This window comes from Eleutherodactylus coqui, chromosome 10 (genome assembly GCF_035609145.1).
Source record: "Eleutherodactylus coqui strain aEleCoq1 chromosome 10, aEleCoq1.hap1, whole genome shotgun sequence".
Classification (NCBI taxonomy): domain Eukaryota; kingdom Metazoa; phylum Chordata; class Amphibia; order Anura; family Eleutherodactylidae; genus Eleutherodactylus; species Eleutherodactylus coqui.
Window position 1 is genome coordinate 27,687,306 of NC_089846.1, and position 19,980 is coordinate 27,707,285.

At 46.7% G+C, this 19,980-nt stretch overlaps 1 protein-coding gene across 1 annotated transcript in view; it reads right to left on the reverse strand.

The window, feature by feature from the left end:
• WHRN (whirlin) overlaps positions 1-19,980 on the reverse strand; it is a 165,174-nt gene that overhangs the window by 69,268 nt on the left and 75,926 nt on the right. The window contains exons 3-5 of the mRNA XM_066580713.1: positions 7,114-7,320; positions 5,149-5,274; positions 2,649-2,854 (exon numbers count right to left, since the gene is read on the reverse strand). Coding sequence (XP_066436810.1) covers positions 2,649-2,854; positions 5,149-5,274; positions 7,114-7,320 — 539 coding nt within the window. The remainder of the gene's footprint in view (positions 1-2,648; positions 2,855-5,148; positions 5,275-7,113; positions 7,321-19,980) is intronic.

A 19,980-nucleotide genomic window follows, 5' to 3' on the forward strand; every position in this document is an offset into this window, starting at 1 on the left:
GGAGATGAATGAAGTGTCCCCCCAGCTGTCCAGTATCAATCAGCTGCCATTCAGGACACTAGTAAAGTGGAGTGACATCCTTCCCCCTTGAAATTCCCCTTACTTAAGATAAATACATAGATATAAGTTGGATAGATATTGTAAAGACTTAGCCTGTCAGACATTCTGTGTGTGTCTCAGCGTCCATTGTTATGTTAGCCCATGCAGGATGATGCGTCTACCTTAGTCCCACATGGTTGGTCAACAGTGTTGTATAGTTTGTAGGTGAAGGAGTTAAATGCTTTTTAGCATCCAGGAAAGCTGAGTGCTGAAATACCTTTGGAGTAGACTTCAGCAAAGGCTGTTATACCCCTCCCCCAGGGGGTCTCTGATGTCCTACAGCCAGAACTAGAAAATGTTTATATTAGTAGATAAGGGCAGGAACAGGCTTCACGTTCCCATGAGCTTCTCCCCCCCATTTCTTGAAGGCTATAGCCAGACCTGTTGACCTACAGCCACAAGTTAAGAAAGGACGTTCACTCGAGACAGAGAAAAAAATGTGATTTAGAAATTATGAAAGATCTGTACATTGCAGCCTGCTGACAAGGGTATTTTGCGAAATGTCGCATCACCGTGAATAAGATGCTGGGACTCCCATTTTTCTGGGATGCTCAGAAACCAAGAATCACATATCTGGGACAGGATACACCCGAAGCTACTCATGTGTGGACTCAAGATGTAGGTAAAATCATGAGAGGAAACGTCGTTGTTGTATTTTTGTGGTGGATCACATCCACACGGAGTTATGAAGAAAATATGTATTCCTGGGATTATGTGCTCCAAGGTAAACCAGACCCCCACGGTGGCTGGAAGGAACTAAATGGGAGTTACCCCACTAAGAGTTTAAAAATCACACTTGGAGGTCACTATACGTGAGGACTGGTCCATGGTAACCCTGCGAGACTCCATGCATAAGAATGGTAACACTCTTACTTTAATCCCTGTAATATCATATGTAAGTCTCTTGCGGATTATTTTATAACATCATTTTTGTATTTTTCTGTAAATGCACTGCTCCTTTTTGAGAAATAAACTTTAAATGAATTAGTGAACTTTGTCTGTGTTAACACAAAACCATATTCTCCGAAGATTGTATTCACAAATCGGGTTACAGTTTACCGATAACGAAACTGGTGGTGGCAGTTGTATGCATATTGTAGAGTTCTGCAGAGCGTTAGAATGGATCAGGTGGATGATTTGAGCCTTCGCTTTGCATGTGTGCAGGAGCTTGGGAAAGCTGGGTACAAATCAGCCTGTATTCTAACGACTTCAAGCTTGCAATACTGCAGAGTGATTGAGGACAGAAGTGGGATCGATAGGCATCATCCCCTCTCTCTCCTCCTGTTCAGTACAGGACAAATTGGTTTGCAGTGCAGGGCCAGGTGGATTGCTGTAGAGTTGTGGCAGAAGGTGATGATCGCTTGTCTGGTTGACTTGCAGAGTCCTGGGAAGTTGGGTACCAGTCACTCCACAATCTAACCCTTCTCCTCGCCTACTACATGACAATGTGGCATGGAAAATAAGAATAAAATCACCAAAACGTCTTTAAAAATATGTTTAAAGGGAATCTGTAAGCTCAAATATAAGATGTCCAAACTGCAGGCATCATGTTATAGAGCTGGAGGAACTAAACAGATAGATATATAGTTTTATGGGGAAAGATTTAGTATAACTTGTATTTTATTCATCTATACCTCTGCAAATTCTGAGCTGGATAGTCCAGTGGGTGGAGCTATCAGTGACTGACAGCTACCCCTGTATATACAGTCATACATATAGCTGTCAATCACTGATAGCTCCGCCCACTGGACTGTTCAGCTCAGAATGTGCAGAGATATAAATGAATAAAATGCAAGTTATACTGAATCTTTCCCCATAAAACTATATATCAATCTCATCAGCTCCTCCTACTCTATAACATCATGCCTGCAGTTTGGACAGCGTCTTTGAGCTGACATATTCCCTTTAACATAGAAACATGATTTATATAATAGATCATTTTCTGATGACACCTTCCCTTTAAATAGACGCTTTCACCTACTTTTAGTCCTATAAGCTAAGCTAAGGCTAAAACTAGATGACCCACTGAGTCTGGGAATAGTAGTGTATATCCTCCATTATTTTCCCGGTGTGAACGCTGAAAGCCACTGCTCAATGCATTGAGCTTTCAGTGCTCACCCCAGGGAAATAATAGGGGAGGTAAGTATAACACCTGTACTCAACGGCTCACTTACTTTCAGCCCATAAGCTTAGCTAATAGGGCTAAAAGCAGATGACAGATTCTCTTTAAAGAAGCCTGACAGACAGGAGCTCAGCCAGTGGTCATCTTTTATGAGACAACCCCTTTAAATCAGGCAAATGTTAAACAAGGAAAACCAAAGTTGCCATAGTAAATAATGGGCAATGGGATACAATGGAGAGATTTAGTTATTTTGCCATCAAATTCTACATATGGGTTGTACCACCTAACAGTTGTTGAAATAATATCACAATTGTGAATAAACTGCCATAGGCCATCAGTGATATCCTGAAGCACCGGAAACATCTTGCAATTGCAAGTAGGCACAAGTCCCTGAAAGTCGAAAGTTGCAGGTACGACTACTGCTTACCCTGTAGTTGTGAGGGGGTCTCCGGTTCCTGTATAGGAGCTACTGAGCCACTGAGTCTCATCCACAACTGTGCGAGAATGCGGGATACGGCCTACATCCCTGACAGTTATCATCAGATGTTGTGAAGAGCGAAGGATTCTGACAGCCTCATCATGGGGAATGGAGAGGAAGCTGATGCCATTTATATCCAGGATCTGATCACCCACCTGAAACAGAGGAAGATTCTCTCCGATCAGTTTTAAGAAACAAATACTACAGTGATCAATAATCCAATTTTAAAGAGATGTCACTGATATGTCACACATAGGAAAATATACAGACTTTATATTTAAAGGGAACCTGTCATCAAGTTTTTACAATGCAATCCGTGATAAACCTTTAACAGCGCCGCTAATAAGATTTCCTTATCGCTAATTAGCTTTGTAACACATGCCCCGCTAGCTTTACAATCTGCTTTCAAAGTTTTCCCACACTGTATTAAAATGAGTTGACCTCCGTTCGGCCATGCTTCATACTGCTGCCCACCTATTGTTACCATCCTCAAACACTATGGGACTATAAGAGACTTACTGCTTAATAATTTCATCCAGGTGTCTGATGAAGAGGTCTCAGCCTTGAAACGCATTGCTTGCTGGCTTATAATAACATCTTAACCACATCACTTCTCATTTCATTGCTATCACGATTGTTAGGTTGTGCCAGACCCCTAGTTTTTTTTTTTTTCTACTGTTCCAAATTTAAGGTGGGGTGACAGGAGGGATTTGATGGGAAACTGAGCAAATTTGCCGACAACACAAAGTTAAGAGGGATAGCTAATAGAGATGAGCGAGCGTACTCGCTAAGGCAAACTACTCGAGCGAGTAGTGCCTCATGCGAGTACCTGCCCGCTCGTCTCTAAAGATTCGGGTGCCGGCGGGGGAGAGCGGTGAGTTCTGGGAGTGAGCAGGGGGGAGCAAGGGGGAGAGAGTGAGAGAGATCTCCCCCCCGTTCCTCCCCGCTCTCCCCCGCCGCTCCCTGACCCCCACCGCCACCCGAATCTTTAGAGACGAGCGGGCAGGTACTCGCATAAGACACTACTGGCTCGAGTAGTTTGCCTTAGTGAGTACGCTTGCTTATCTCTAATAACTAACACTAGGGAAGAGAGAGAGGATTCAAAAAGATCTAGAAAAGCTCGCACAGTCGGCAGCGACTAACAGAATGGTATTTAACAAGGAGAAATAAAAAGTCCTACATTTGGGCAAGAAAAATGAAAAAAGCGCATACAGAATGGGAGGAATTGAGCTAAGCAGCAGCACATGTGAAAGAGACTTGGGTATACTAATAGATCACAGACTGAACATGAGTCAACAATGTGATGCAGCAGCCAAACAGGCAAACACAATTCTGGGATGTATTAAGAGAAGCATAGAGTCTAGATCACGTGAGGTCATTATCCCCCTCTGCTCTTCCTTAGTCAGACCTCATCTGGAATATTGTGTCCAGTTCTGCGCACCCCACTTTAAAAAAGACATGGACAAACTGGAGCAAGCTCAGAGAAGAGTTACCAAGATGGTGAGCGGTCTACAAATCATGTCCTATGAGGAACGGTTAAAGGATCTGGGAATGTTTAGCTTGCAAAAAAGAAAGCTGAGAGGAGACTTAATAGCTGTCTACAAATATCTGAAGGGCTATCACACTGCAGAGGGATCAACCCTATTTTCATCTGCACAAGGAAAGACTAGAAGCAATGGGATGAAACTGAAAGGGAGGAGGCACAGATTAGATATTAGACAGTGAGGGGGATCAATGAGTGGGACAGGCTGCCACGGGAGGTGGGGAGTTCTCCTTTAATGGAAGTCCACAAACAAAGCCTGGACAATCTGGGATGACTTAATGAATCCTGCACTGAGCAGGGGGTTGGACCAGATGACCCTGGGGGTCCCTTCCAACTCTACCATTCTATGATACTATGACAGGTCCTCTTTAAAGGAATTGTCCAGCAGTAAACTATTGATGGTCTATTTTGAGGATAGGCCACGAATTACTAGATCATCACGGGTGTGTCACTTAGGATCCCCACTGATCAGTTGTTCACCAGACTGGTGTACTTGTGCACTGAGCTGATTTCTGTAGGAAGTAGACAGCTTCGTTTTTACTGCAGTGGCCAGGTTTTGTATTACAGGCACGGTTCCCATTCATTTCAGTGGTAGCTGTGCCTGCAATACTAAGCCTGGCCATTGCAGTAAGAACGGAGCTGTCTGTTTCCTGCAAAAATCAGCTCAGAGTGCAAGTACACTGGACCAGTGAAGAGCTGATCGTCAGGGATCCCAGGCAAAAGAATACTGGTGATCTACTGGTTGGTGGCCTATCCTGAGGATAAACCATCAATAGTTTACAACTTGAAAATCCCTTTAAATGGGATTTCCACTTTGTAAGTCTCCTCTATTTAATAGCAGAAAAAGACCAAAGAGATAATGCAGAAAATTAGAACTGGCATTTACTACAAGAGTTGCAAAATTACCTTCAGCCCAGCACTCTCAGCTTCCGAGCCATGATCCACTCCTGTGATGTAAATCCCCAGGGAGTACTCAGCGCCTCCACGGATAAGCAACCCAAGAGAACTCCCCTCTCCCAGCACCAGGTTCACCTAGGAGTGAGAAAAAGATTTAACTGTTTGGGAAATGTGTATAATTTAGTTGTCATAATGTACATGGAATTTAGGCCGTTTTCACATGAAATGCACAAATCTCACCCGAACATGAACCCCATTCTTTTGAATGAGGTCATACGCATGAACGATTTTTTTCCTGCATCGCACCGCGGAAAACAAATTGCGGCACATCCTATCTTTGGGTGTGCTCTCACATTGCATCGCCTCTGGTTTTTAATGGAGCCGGCGGCAGCATGGCACTACATGCTAGGTACACGCGGTGCAATGTGATGCGAGGTCTCCCCTTTGAGAACAATAGGAAAAACTCCACTACCCTCCGGTGCGGATGAAGCTACTGTAGTAATGCGAGGTGGTTTTAATGGAGTTGTCCAGGTTTAGAAAAAAGTGCTGCTTTTTTTCTAGAAAAGCGCCACTCTTGTACATGGGCTGAGTCTGGTATTGCAGCTCAGTTTTGTTTACTTGAAGAGAGATGAATTGCAATACCAAACACAGACAATGGACAAGAATGGCGCTGTTTTTTGTTTTTTTTAAAAAACAGCCCGAACCCCTGTCTGTTCACTGGACCAGCATGCTCATGCACTCAACTGATTTCTGCAGAAAGTAGACAGCTCTGTTCACACTGCAGTGGCCAGGCTTGCTATTACATGCAAAGTTCTCATTCACTTCAGTGGTGAAATGGCCTGTAATACCAAGTCAAGCTACTGCAGTAGGAATAGAGACCATGAAGAGCACTAACCAGAGAACCCAAAGATTCCTTGCTGCAAAGTGGGAGAAAGTAGCCGTGTTGCAGCCATGATTTGTTGGGAACAGCTGATATGCGACAAAGGAACTAAGGAGAACAATGCAGCAGAGTTGCACTTCTGACTTGGGACAAGCCTAAATTGGTTGTAGTGGCGATTCCCATGCAACAAAACTGTAAGTGGGTCTGGCCTCAATACACACCTTAGGTGCTTACTAGGAACGTGACTAGTCAGGCAACATTCCTGTTGTATAGGGAGGCACCACATAAGGGATTTGGACTATTTAGTAAATTACCATTGCTTGTGGTTATGGACTGAGACAGTGTTAACGAGACGAGAGCCTATATAATAGACTGGAATTCGAACGCTGTATCTCCAATATATGGTACAATACATGGTATTGAAATTAGTAAAGTGTTAACAGTTTAGAGAAGAGCTGTATGCTACATGATTTGCCTGTATTGTTTTACAGGGCTGATCTTTGTATAGTGTTACTGATACTATGCTTCCAGCAGTATTTTGCATTGCGCACAAAAAAGTATCATTCCTAGCATTTAGTTAGCCGTAGTTAACAACAAGACATTCAAAGGTAAAAGTCTAATTGCTTAACCCTTTATTGCCTTATTATTATTGTTCATTTCTATTCCTGTGTTTATAAAAAAATATTGTAAACTTTGGTTACTCCATCCGCTGCATCCTATCCTGAATCCTGCAGCAACATAATTTGGCGTAGCTGGCAGGATACAATAACAGAGAAGGAAGTCCACAGCCAAAGTGTTGAGGTTGCACCATTGGGAACCATGTTAGGTTACCTCAGTAAATTTGACAGGTGCATCTTACAGTCTATTACCATGTCAACATTTTAACCCTTTTATTGTGGCCCCTTACACTGTGCATGCTTGTTGAGAGGTGACAAGTTCCCCTTTAAGCAGAATGCAGAAATGTGCTGTAAATGAATCCTATAGGAGAACAGCTACTTGCAAATATAATTTCAATTTGTCACCTAAAAGAACATATAAAGTGATTATGAAAATGCTATATAATGATTGTTTAGAATACAGTGTTACCCCCACACCTTCTTTTCATCCCCTTCCTGTAGTAGCTGTAGATGACTCCTCTTTTCCTCCACCGATGGATTGTGAAGGCGGGGTAACCCAATGGGAGGCGAGACACTACGACCTTGCGGATCAACCCAAGTGTAAATATGACTGGAGATATGGCCTCCGGGGACTCGGCCTGAAGACAACACGGAGAGGACCAGCTTCTGAGAACCCCGCAAAGCCTGGAAGAGTAAGCATAGAGCATGTAGGATGTACAAAATATTAGGCACTGTATGGTATAAGATCAAGGAAACAAGAGGAAGCCATTAGTTACAAAACATCACTGATGGTGACGATGCTTGACTGATGACTAATCTGTATAACATATTCAACATCATATTTGTCATCTATTTCCATATATCCAGTCGGATTTTGCTTTATTGTTCTAGTATATAAATATCCACATTCATATTCAGTCCGGTATCTGTCTCAGCTGTCGCTGCGCTTCAGGACTATGACATGATCCTAGTTGTCAGATTGTTTTATAACAGTTCCATCTAATCATTTCCACCTACAATAAAAGAACCAATGCATATAACTTTGTGAAGACTTCTTCTCTTTCCTCAAGTTTCTAACTGAACCATTGAGAAGTTTTTAAGTTATTACTTTTTCTTTCCTCTGGGGTTTTTATAAAAGTGACAACAGGAATTGGCAACCAAAACAGCTTCTGCAGGTTGTCTCTCTATTTTTCTAAACTTCTGAATGGCTAAAATCCCAATAAAGGGGCAAGCAAAGTGTAATCGAAATGGTAACCTGCCTGTATGTAACTGGTCACACTATGGTTAATTCTTGGAACAGGGGCAATAGATTCTTGGACTCAGGAGGGTCTGGCTAAATGTTTATAAGGACATTTTGACAAATGTTTCTTTGCCCAGTCATTGGGCCATGTAAATATGCTCACGATCAGCCGATAAATGAGCAAATGCTCGTTCATTGGATAATCGTGCCTTTTATGCCACCATACAAATGCTCAATCACAGGCTGTACATTTTCCCATGTAAACAGGGAGATGTGTAGCCGACCAATCATAGGTGTAGAGGGATGAACAATAGAGTTGAGCGAACGTACTCTTCCGAGCTTGATGCTCGTTCGAGTATTAGCATACTCGATGGTGCTCGCTACTCGAGCGAGCATCACGCCGTGTTCAACCCCGCCCCAGTTTTGGCCCCTCCCCGCTGCGACGCTGCGCACATCAACGGTAGTTTGTGGCTGGCTTGGCAGAGGAGAGAGAGAGAGAGAGAGAACGAACAAAAAAAAAAGCTCGGCAACCGGCGGGTCCCATACAAAAATGCTTGAGTCTCCCATTGAAGTCAATGGGGTTCGTTACTCGAATAGAGCTCTTGAATTTTACGAAAAGCTCGACTCGAATAACGAGGACCCGAGCATTTGGGTGCTCGCTCATCTCTAATGAACAATCCTATTAACCATTGTTCATCTCCATACTAACTCTTTTGAGGAAGCACAAAAAATAGGCAACATTAAGGACCGTAGACCCAGTGGTTGGCCAAGGAAACTCAGTGCAGCAGATGATAGACGCATTATGCTTGATGATGATGATTTATCCATTCAATCGTTGTCAACTTTCAGTCAACTTGTGGATAAGCATACGCAATGCTTCCCTGTCTTTGGCTGCTTCTTTCCAATGTTCACATGTTTATATCAACCCTGATTGTGTCTGTGTCTAGCCAGTGTGTTCTTTGGCGTCATCTTCTTTAAGACCCACTGACAGTACCAAGCATTAATGTGGTTTCCAGAGAATTGGCTCTTATGACATGACCAAAGCATGAAAGCCCTTGTTTTGTAATTTTCCTTTCTAGTGATACAATTGGTCAAACATGGTCTGGGATTGCCTTATTTGTGACCATCTCTGTCCATGGTATGCGCAGCACACTCTGCCAACACCACAGCTCAAAGGCCTCCATCCTTCTTCTACCTACTTTCTTGATTGTCCAGCTTTCGCATCATGCTTATTTCCCTTTGATATTTGAAGATGTCCAGCAGTACCATCAGCTCAGAACTGGCAGAAAACCCTGAGACCCAGGTACACCCAGCTAATGTTCAGAAAAGTATGGCCAGAAGTGGTCTACATGGAAGAATTCAGGCCAAAAAGCCATACCTTCAATATAGAAACAAGACCAAGAGACTCAACTATTCACAAAAACTTAGGAATTGGGGAAGAGGCAGGAGGGGATAATAAAAATGGCAGCAGTTGCTTTGGACTAAGAAATCATAATGTGAAATATTTGGCTGTTGAAGCTTGAAATCAATAAATGCTCCTGACTTGGACAACAACATTTGTTCAGTGTGCGGACCAAATCCAAGTCTGCATTGTGTGACCCTCGTGTATTCCTTCCCTCATGGAACAGAAGAGACTGTGAAAGAATTGTGTTTGTTCTTTCTCTCTTTTATTTTGAAACCGTTTTATGTTATTTTAATGCCATCATGAGGTTTATGCTGGGAATGTTGGGCATGTGACACAAAGTATCACTGGCAGATTTATCTTTCCAGGAGTTTGAAAAAGTTGACACACTCTTTCATGTAGCAAACATTCACAGGCAGCCTCCTTTTAAGTAACTTTCCACCATATAAATTATTTTTTATCTGTCCTTGAAAATACAATGTGCCGCAGCTCGGCTTCCCTCCTATCTGGACAAGAGCTACAGATAGTTGCAGAATTTATGTGTGTTCCCTGAGAATAAAGATTATTCTCTTCTCCCAGACAATCACAATAAGATGCTTCAGCGGGTTTTACCTGCAGCCCCATGGAAGACTACAAATAACAAATCACAATATCACAATGAGTCTTGCCAAATGACAAACCAAGCTCTGCTTATTTATATAGCGCTTTTCAGCCGGAACCATATGCCAGAATGACAGTGAAGTCATAAACACATCAATATCTCAATAGGCTGGTTAGCATATGAATAGCCGATACCAGAATCTGGCATTCATGTGTTAATAAGTAGGACTCTTGTGAATATCTATGTCTTACTGGACTGGGCTGCAGGCGGTACATTGAATGGTTCATTCATGTGTGTAGATTTTAATGTGGTTTTCAGCATGGTTTTGACTGCTTTTATAGAAGTGACAGAAACTGCATTTTTCTGTTCTTAGTCTATAAAAGTATCACAAAACAGCATTTAAATGTAAATGTGTGAACGCATCCTGAAAATGCAAATGGGCGAATGAAGTACTAAATTGACATATTGTACTTTATATGATCAGCCAGCAGAAGCTAGCCTTCATGCTGACAGTTTCCATGTAGCAATTACATTTTTCATGTAATGCACAGAGTTAAAAAAAAACTAATGGAAGAATGAAGAAAATAAAACCCAAAAAAGGGTAATGAGGTGTATCACAAAGATGCATTTGTGGACTATATAGTATGTCAATCTGAGATGGTATGCAATAGATCAGACACTGACTTGCAGGAATGCTACCTTCTAATTGGTGGCACCGTAGAGGCATTGTACCATCTCTCATTTGCATACTAAATCTCCCAGAGGAGCATGTATGGCCTTATAATGTCCCATTTAGATGGGATGACAGTCATCTGAGCCCTGACATGACCACTAGGTTGTTATTGCTAGTGCAGAGCATTTAGACAAGAAGATCACCTCTGTATTCTCACTGGCTTCTCGCGATAATCGGCCCATGTAAATGGCCCTTAAAGGGGTTGTCCCGCGCCGAAACGGGTTTTTTTTTTTTTCAACCCCCCCCCCGTTCGGCGCGAGACAACCCCGATGCAGGGACGTACAGAAAGCTTACCGGAGCGCTTACCTTAATCCCCGCGCTCCGGTGACTTCTATACTTACCTGTGAAGATGGCCGCCGGAATCCTCTTCCTCCGTGGACCGCAGCTCTTCTGTGCGGTCCATTGCCGATTCCAGCCTCCTGATTGGCTGGAATCGGCACGTGACGGGGCGGAGCTACACGGAGCCGGCATCCTGCACGAAAGGCTCCATAGAAGAAAGCAGAAGACCCGGACTGCGCAAGCGCGGCTAATTTGGCCATCGGAGGGCGAAAATTAGTCGGCACCATGGAGACGAGGACGCCAGCAACGGAGCAGGTAAGTAAAAAACTTTTTATAACTTCTGTATGGCTCATAATTAATGCACGATGTATATTACAAAGTGCATTAATATGGCCATACAGAAGTGTATAGACCCACTTGCTGCCGCGGGACAACCCCTTTAAGTCTACTCACACCTACTCTGCTCTCCACAAGGAGAAACTTTACCTCTCCTGGCACTTGACTTTAATAAAAGATGAATTACTACTGATATCCCATTTTCTTAGCATTAAGCATGAAATGAAAAGACCAAAACATAACTATTTTGCGTTATACTTAAAGGGGCTGTTTAGTTGTAAATTACTGTTGGTCTATGTGCAAGATAGGCCATCAATGGTCGATCAGAAGGGGTCTGCCGCCACAGGCCCTTTGTGCTCATGCATTGAGCTGATTTCTGCAGGAAGTAGACAGCACCATTCCCATTAGAGTGGCCAAGCTTGGTATTGCAGGCATTGCAGTGAATGAGAACTTCTCCTGTAATACCAAGTCTGGCCACTGCAGTTGGAACAGAGCTGTCTACTTCCTGCAGAAAAATTCATATGTTTAGACAGCACCAGATGCCCCTCCGTGTACTTATCCACAGTGTTACAGGAATACAATAAGGTTGCCAGGATGATCCTTCCCAGCTATTTTGAGACTCCAATGATTCTAAAAGAGGTCAGCATTTCCAGTAATTGCTTTGTTAGATTCCAAATATGAACAAAAATTGCAATGATTTGGTTACTATGAACCTTTTTGAAGCATACATTTAGTCGATATATACCATTACATATATATATATATATATTTAGGCGGTACCATGAGTCCCATTTTCTCAACTATGCATGTCTGCCCAACTATCTCATTGCACATCTTACAATCTTGAGCGTCCATAACAACTGAAGGGACGGGGGATCAAATGACAAATCACATGACATACAGAGACCTGCTTTGATAATGACATCATTAGGTCCACCCAAGAAACTGAACTCACAAAGTCTATATAATCTGCCAACAGAACAGCTGTCATGTTGCCACGGCAACTCGAATGCTGACTATCAGTACAGTGCTCAACAACTCCCAACCTTGGGATGTGTATGTTCCCGTGCCCTGGCTTATAGTGTTGCACATTGGGGAGTTCTGAGCTCTACATTCCAATCTTAAGAGCATATGATGGTCTTCTCATCTACTTTCATCCTATCCCCCCCAAGGCTGGTCTTCTGACCCACCATCAAAACATAAATCCCTGTATATTGGGTCTGTATGACAAAGAAAATAATGCACCCAGATAGAATTGTCGGATTGCTGCAAAAATTCTGCAGTTATGTCTCAGGTTGATAAGCAAATGCTTACAGTTTAGGTCAGATTAGAGGCCCTAAAATGCCTCCGCTGTTGACTACTAGACATTCCTCTACGATGCTCTCAAAGATATTTTGCCCATCTAACAGAATTTGCGAAGGGGCATATCATTGGAATGAGAGAAGGAGGATGGTCATTTTGATGAATTGCCCACCACCTGGGCCATTACTGACCAAGCTGTTAAGGAGGTGTTGAGATCAGTGCATGCGTGAGGGCACATACACACAGCGAACAAGCTCTGGATGCCCCAGATAGTCCATCAGTAGAAGGGATCGTTTAAGCCACCGACAAGCATGAGCAGATCCAATAGTTTCATTGTCCACCATCCAGACACAGGTGGTACCATTATTACAGACCCCAGTCTCTGCCCGAACCATTTCCAGGCACTTAGCAGAAGGAAATTTGGTGTCATGGCACCAATTACATATGTGGTGATGTCATGAATGAGAACTCTGGACTTCTATAGACTGGAACTGCATTGTCTTTACTAGAGATGAGCGAGCACCAAAATGCTCGGGTGCTCGTTACTCGGGACGAAATTTTCGCAATGCTCGAGGGTTCGTTTCGAGTAACGAACCCCATTGAAGTCAATGGGCGACCCGAGCATTTTTGTATTTCGCCGATGCTCGCTAAGGTTTCCATGTGTGAAAATCTGGGCAATTCAAGAAAGTGATGGGAACGACACAGCAACGGATAGGGCAGGCGAGGGGCTACATGTTGGGCTGCATCTCAAGTTCACAGGTCCCACTATTAAGCCACAATACCGGCAAGAGTGCCCCCCCCCCCCCCCCATCCCAACAACTTTTACTTCTGAAAAGCCATCATTAGCATGGCATACCTTAGCTAAGCACCACACTATCTACAACAAAGCACAATCACTGCCTGCATGACACTCTGCTGCCACTTCTCCTGGGTTACATGCTGCCCAACCCCCTTCCCCCCTGCACGACGCAGTGTCCACAGCGCACACCAAACTGTCCCTGCGCAGCCTTCAGCTGCCCTCATGCCACACCACCCTCATGTCTATTTATAAGTGCGTCTGCCATGAGGAGGAACTGCAGGCACACACTGCAGAAGGTTGGCACGGCTAGGCAGCGACCCTCTTTAAAAGTGGTGGGGCGATAGCCCACAATGCTGTACAGAACCAATGAGAAATATAATCCTGTGCCACCGCCATCAGGAGCTGCACACGTGGGCATAGCAATGGGGAACCTATGTGCCACACACTATTCATTCTGTCAAGGTGTCTGCATGCCCCAGTCAGACTGGTAATATGTACCTTAACAGTAACCGCGTTGGTGGTAATGTGGTGGTGACTGCGGACCTAGTAGCGCGGTTGTATTTTGTTGGTTTCGGAATGTGGCCAGGATTAAGTTGGCCGTGGCGGGGGATGTTTTTGAGGCACTACGTGTCCTCTCCACGTGTCCGTGGTTATATGCACCTTAACAGTAACCGCGTTGGTGGGAAATGGCATCGCCGCCATCATGTCTTTGGGAAGCCTCTGTTTCCACACCCCAGAGACATACCATTAGCAGCGGTATAGGCAGAGCCCATAATTCGTAACATTTCAGCCGTAGCATTAGGACAGGCCCCACTAACATATCACTAGCAGCATTATAGGGGGAGCACAGTATTAGTTCCATTTCAGTAATAGTAGCACTCAAGACAGGCCCCAGTAACAATTCCGAAGCAGCAGTATAGTGGGAGCGCAGTCTTCGTTCCATTTCAGTAATAGTAGCACTCAAGACAGGCACCAGTAACAATTCCGAAGCAGCAGTATAGTGGGAGCGCAGTCTTCGTTCCATTTCAGTAATAGTAGCACTCAAGACAGGCCCCAGTAACAATTCCGAAGCAGCAGTATAGGAGGAGCATAGTCTAAGTTCCATTTAAGTAATAGTAGCAGCCTACACAGGCCCCAGGAACAATTCCGAAGCAGCAGTATAGTGGGAGCGCAGTCTTAGTTCCATTTCAGTAGCTGCAGTATAGCCAAGGCCCAAGTTACATTTATGTAGCTAAAGTGTAGGCCAACCCCACACACCTTTCTGTACCATGAGTGCAGGCGAAGAACATAGAAATTGCTATGATTACACTGTAGGTGAGGGCCCCAAAAAATTGGTGTACCAACAGTACTAATGTACCTCAGTAAAAATTGGCCATGCCCAACCAAGATGGCAGGTGAAACCCATTAATCGCTTTGGTTAATGTGGCTTAAGTGGTAACTAGGCCTGGAGGCAGCCCAGTTTAACGAAAAATTGTTTCAAGTTAAAGTTCCAACGCTTTTAAGAGCATTGAAACGTATAAAAATTTTTTAGAAAAATTATATGAGTGAGCCTTGTGGCCCTAAGAAAAATTGCCCGTTCAGCGTGATTACGTGAGGTTTCAGGAGGAGGAGCAGGAGGAGGAGGAGGAATATTATACACAGATTGATGAAGCAGAAATGTCCCCGTTTTGGATGGTGAGAGAAAACGATGCTTCCATCCGCGGGTGCAGCCTACGTATTGCTTAGGTATCGCTGCTGTCCGCTGGTGGAGAAGAGAACTCTGGGGAAATCCAGGCTTTGTTCATCTTGATGAGTGTTAGCCTGTCGGCACTGTCGGTTGACAGGCGGGTACGCTTATCTGTGATGATTCCCCCAGCCGCACTAAACACCCTCTCCGACAAGATGGTAGCCGCAGGACAAGCAAGCACCTCCAGGGCATACAGCGCTAGTTCAGGCCACGTGTCCAGCTTCGACACCCAGTAGTTGTAGGTGGCAGAGGCGTCACGGAGGACGGTCGTGCGATCGGCTACGTACTCCCTCACCATCCTTTTACAGTGCTCCCGCCGACTCAGCCTTGACTGGGGAGCGGTGACACAGTCTTGCTGGGGAGCCATAAAGCTGTCCAGGCCCTTAAAGACTGTTGCACTGCCTGGGCTATACATGCTGCTCAATCTCCGCACCTCCCCTGCTACCTGGCCCTCGGAACTGCGCCTTCTGCCACTAGCGCTGTCGGATGGGAATTTTACCATCAGCTTGTCCGCCAGGGTCCTGTGGTATAGCAACACTCTCGAACCCCTTTCCTCTTCGGGAATGAGAGTGGGAAGGTTCTCCTTATAGCGTGGGTCGAGCAGTGTGTACACCCAGTAATCCGTAGTGGCCAGAATGCGTGTAACGCGAGGGTCACGAGAAAGGCATCCAAACATGAAGTCAGCCATGTGTGCCAGGGTACCTGTACGCAACACATGGCTGTCCGCACTAGGAAGATCACTTTCAGGATCCTCCTCCTCCTCCTCCTCCTCAGGCCATACACGCTGAAATGATGACAGGCAAGCAGCATGGGTACCGTCAGCAGTGGGCCAAGCTGTCTCTTCCCCCTCCTCCTCATCCTCCTCATACTCCTCCTCCTCCTCCTGAACGCGCTGAGATATAGACAGGAGGGTGCTCTGACTATCCAGCGACATACTGTCTTCCCCCGGCTCTGTTTCCGAGCGCAAAGCGGCTGCCTTTATGGTTTGCAGGGAACTTCTCAAGATGCATAGCAGAGGAATGGTGACGCTAATGATTGCAGCATCGCCGCTCACCACCTGGGTAGACTGCTCAAAGTTTCGAAGGACCTGGCAGATGTCTGCCAACCAGGCCCACTCTTCTGAAAATAATTGAGGAGGCTGACTCCCACTGCGCCGCCCATGTTGGAGTTGGTATTCCACTATAGCTCTACACTGCTCATAGAGCCTGGCCAACATGTGGAGCGTAGAGTTCCACCGTGTGGGCACGTCGCACAGCAGTCGGTGCACTGGCAGATTAAACCGATGTTGCAGTGTCCGCAGGGTGACAGCGTCCGTGTGGGACTTGCGGAAATGTGCGCAGAGCCGGCGCACCTTTACGAGCAGGTCTGACAAGCGTGGGTAGCTTTTCAGAAAGCGCTAAACCACCAAATTAAAGACGTGGGCCAGGCATGGCACGTGCGTGAGGCTGCCGAGCTGCAGAGCCGCCACCAGGTTACGGCCGTTGTCACACACGACCATGCCCGGTTGGAGGCTCAGCGGCGCAAGCCAGCGGTCGGTCTGCTCTGTCAGACCCTGCAGCAGTTCGTGGGCCGTGTGCCTCTTATCTCCTAAGCTGAGTAGTTTCAGCACGGCCTGCTGACGCTTGCCCACCGCTGTGCTGCCACGCCGCGCGACACCGACTGCTGGCGACGTCCTGCTGCTGCTGACACATCTTGATTGCGAGACAGAGGTTGCGGAGGAGGAGGAGGAGGAGGAGGGTGCTTTAGTGGAGGAAGCATACTCCGCCGCAGATACCAGCACCGAGCTTGGGCCCCGCAATTCTGGGGGTGGGTAGGACGTGAGCGGTCCCAGGCTCTGACTCTGTCCCAGCCTCCACTAAATTCACCCAATGTGCCGTCAGGGAGATGTAGTGGCCCTGCCCGCCTGTGCTTGTCCACGTGTCCGTAGTTAAGTGGACCGTGGCAGTAACCGCGTTGGTGAGGGCGCGTACAATGTTGCGGGAGACGTGGTCGTGCAGGCCTGGGACGGCACATCGGGAAAAGTAGTGGCGACTGGGAACTGAGTAGCGCGGGGCCGCCGCCGCCATCATACTTTTGAAGGACTCCGTTTCCACAACCCTATACGGCAGCATCTCAAGGCTGATAAATTTGGCTATGTGAACGGTTAACGCTTGAGCGTGCGGGTGCGTGGCGGCGTACTTGCGCTTGCGCTCAAACACTTGCGCTAGCGACGGCTGGACGGTGCGGTGCGAGACATTGGTGGATGGGGCCGAGGACAGCGGAGGTGAGGGTGTGGGTGCAGGCCAGGAGACGGTAGTGCCTGTGTCCTGAGAGGGGGGTTGGATCTCAGTGGCAGGTTGGGGCACAGGGGGAGAGGCAGCGGTGCAAACCGGAGGCGGTGAACGGCCTTCGTCCCACCTTGTGGGGTGCTTGGCCATCATATGTCTGCGCATGCTGGTGGTGGTGAGGCTGTTGGTGGTGGCTCCCCGGCTGATCTTGGCGCGACAAAGGTTGCACACCACTGTTCGTCGGTCGTCAGGCGTCTCTGTGAAAAACTGCCAGACCTTAGAGCACCTCGGCCTCTGCAGGGTGGCATGGCGCGAAGGTGTGCTTCGGGAAACAGTTGGTGGATTATTCGGTCTGGCCCTGCCTCTACCCCTGGACACCGCACTGCCTCTTGCAACCTGCCCTGCTGCTGCCCGTGCCTCCCCCTCTGAAGACCTGTCCTGTGTAGGCGTTGCACACCAGGTGGGGTCAGTCACCTCATCGTCCTGCTGCTCTTCCTCCGAATCCTCTGTGCACTCGTCCCTCGGACTTACTGCCCTTACTACTACCTCACTGCAAGACAACTGTGTCTCATCGTCATCGTCCTCCTCACCCACTGAAAGGTCTTGAGACAGTTGCCGGAAGTCCCCAGCCTCATCCCCCGGACCCCGGGAACTTTCCAATGGTTGGGCATCAGTGACGATAAACTCCTCTGCTTGGAGAGGAACCACTGCTGCCCAATCTGAGCAGGGGCCCGAGAACAGTTCCTGGGAGTCTGCCCGCTCCTGAGCATGTGTCATTGTAGTGGAGTGAGGAGGCTGGGAGGAAGGAGGAGTAGCAGCCAGAGGATTTGGATTTGCAGCACTGGACGGCGCAGAACTGTGGGTGGATGATAGCTTGCTCGAAGCACTTTCTGCCATCCACGACAGGACCTGCTCACACTGCTCATTTTCTAATAAAGGTCTCCCGCGTGGACCCATTAATTGGGCGATGAATGTAGGGACGCCAGAAACGTGCCTCTCTCCTAATCGCGCAGCAGTCGGCTGCGATACACCTTGATCAGGAGCTCGCCCTGTGCCCACACCCTCACTTGGGCCTACGCATCCTCGGCCACGTCCACGTCCACGTCCTCTAGGCTTACCCCTACCCCTCAGCATGCTGTATTACCAGTGATTTCCCAGGCAGGAAATAAATTGGCGCAAGCCTGCGGGACAAATACAATTTTTCCCTTGTTAGGAAACGGAGGGCCCACTGACTATATTCAATCAGATAAGATATGTGTTGCACAGAAATGCAGTTATATGAAGTGCAGCAGAGCAGAGACTTTTCACAGGCAGCAAATAAATTGGCGCAAGCCTGCAGGACAAATACAATTTTTCCCTTTTTGGGAAACGGAGGGCCCACTGACTATATTCAATCAGATAAGATATGTGTTGCACAGAAATGCAGTTATATGAAGTGCAGCAGAGCAGAGACTTTTCCCAGGCAGGAAATAAATTGGCGCAAGACTGCAGGACAAATACAATTTTTCCCTTTTTTGGAAACGGAGGGCCCACTGACTATATTCAATCAATAATATATGTCTTCTGGCCCTGCCTACACAATTCTCTCCCTGTAGTATTACTGCAAGGCGCAATGCTCTGCAGACAGCCGATTTTGAAAAGAAAAAAATATGCAACACTGCTAACAGCAGCCTGCACAGTACTGCACACGGATAGATGTGGCCCTAAGAAGGACCGTTGGGGTTCTTGAAGCCTACACTCACTCCTAACACTCGCCCTACCTAACCACCACTTCTGTCCCTGTAGTATTACTGCAAGGCGCAATGCTCTGCAGACTGCCGATTTTGAAAAAAAAAAAATTTGTGCAACACTGCTAACAGCACCCTCCACAGTACTGCACACGGATAGATGTGGCCCTGAGAAGGACCGTTGGGGTTCTTGAAGCCTACACTCACTCCTAACACTCTCCCTACAGCAGCACCAGCAGTAGCACTTTCCCTCACTAACTCACACGGCATCTGAGGCGAGCCGCGGGAGGGGCCGACTTTTATACTCGGGTGACATCTGATCGCCCCAGCCACTCACAGCAGGGGGGTGGTATAGGGCTTGAACGTCACAGGGGGAAGTTGTAATGCCTTCCCTGTCTTTCAATTGGCCAGAAAAGCGCGCTAACGTCTCAGAGAGGAAACTGAAAGTAACCGGAACATCGCGTGGTACTCGTTAAGAGTAACGAGCATCCCGAACACCCTAATATTCGCACGAATATCAAGCTCGGACGAGTACGTTCGCTCATCTCTAGTCTTTAGTTAAAAATTCCAGGTTCTGTTTGGGAGCCAACTATGGTCATGTTCAGGTATGGAGACCTCGGGGTGAGCACTTCAATCCTGCCCTTGCTGTGGAGCGGCACACTGCCCCCTGCTGGTGTGATGGTCTGTGGGGCCATCGCATACGATAGTCGGTCATCCCTAGTAGTGGTACGAGGGACAATGACAACTCAGTGATATGTGCAGGACATCCTGCAGCCACGTGTTCCTCTCATGGCGGCTTCCAAGAGGCTTCCAGCAGGATAGTCTCAGCTGAACACACAAGGGGGTCACAGGAATGTCTACACAACATTGTCACACTTCTGAGGCTGCTTGGTTGCCAGATTTATTGCTGATCAAGTATTTATGGTAGCAGC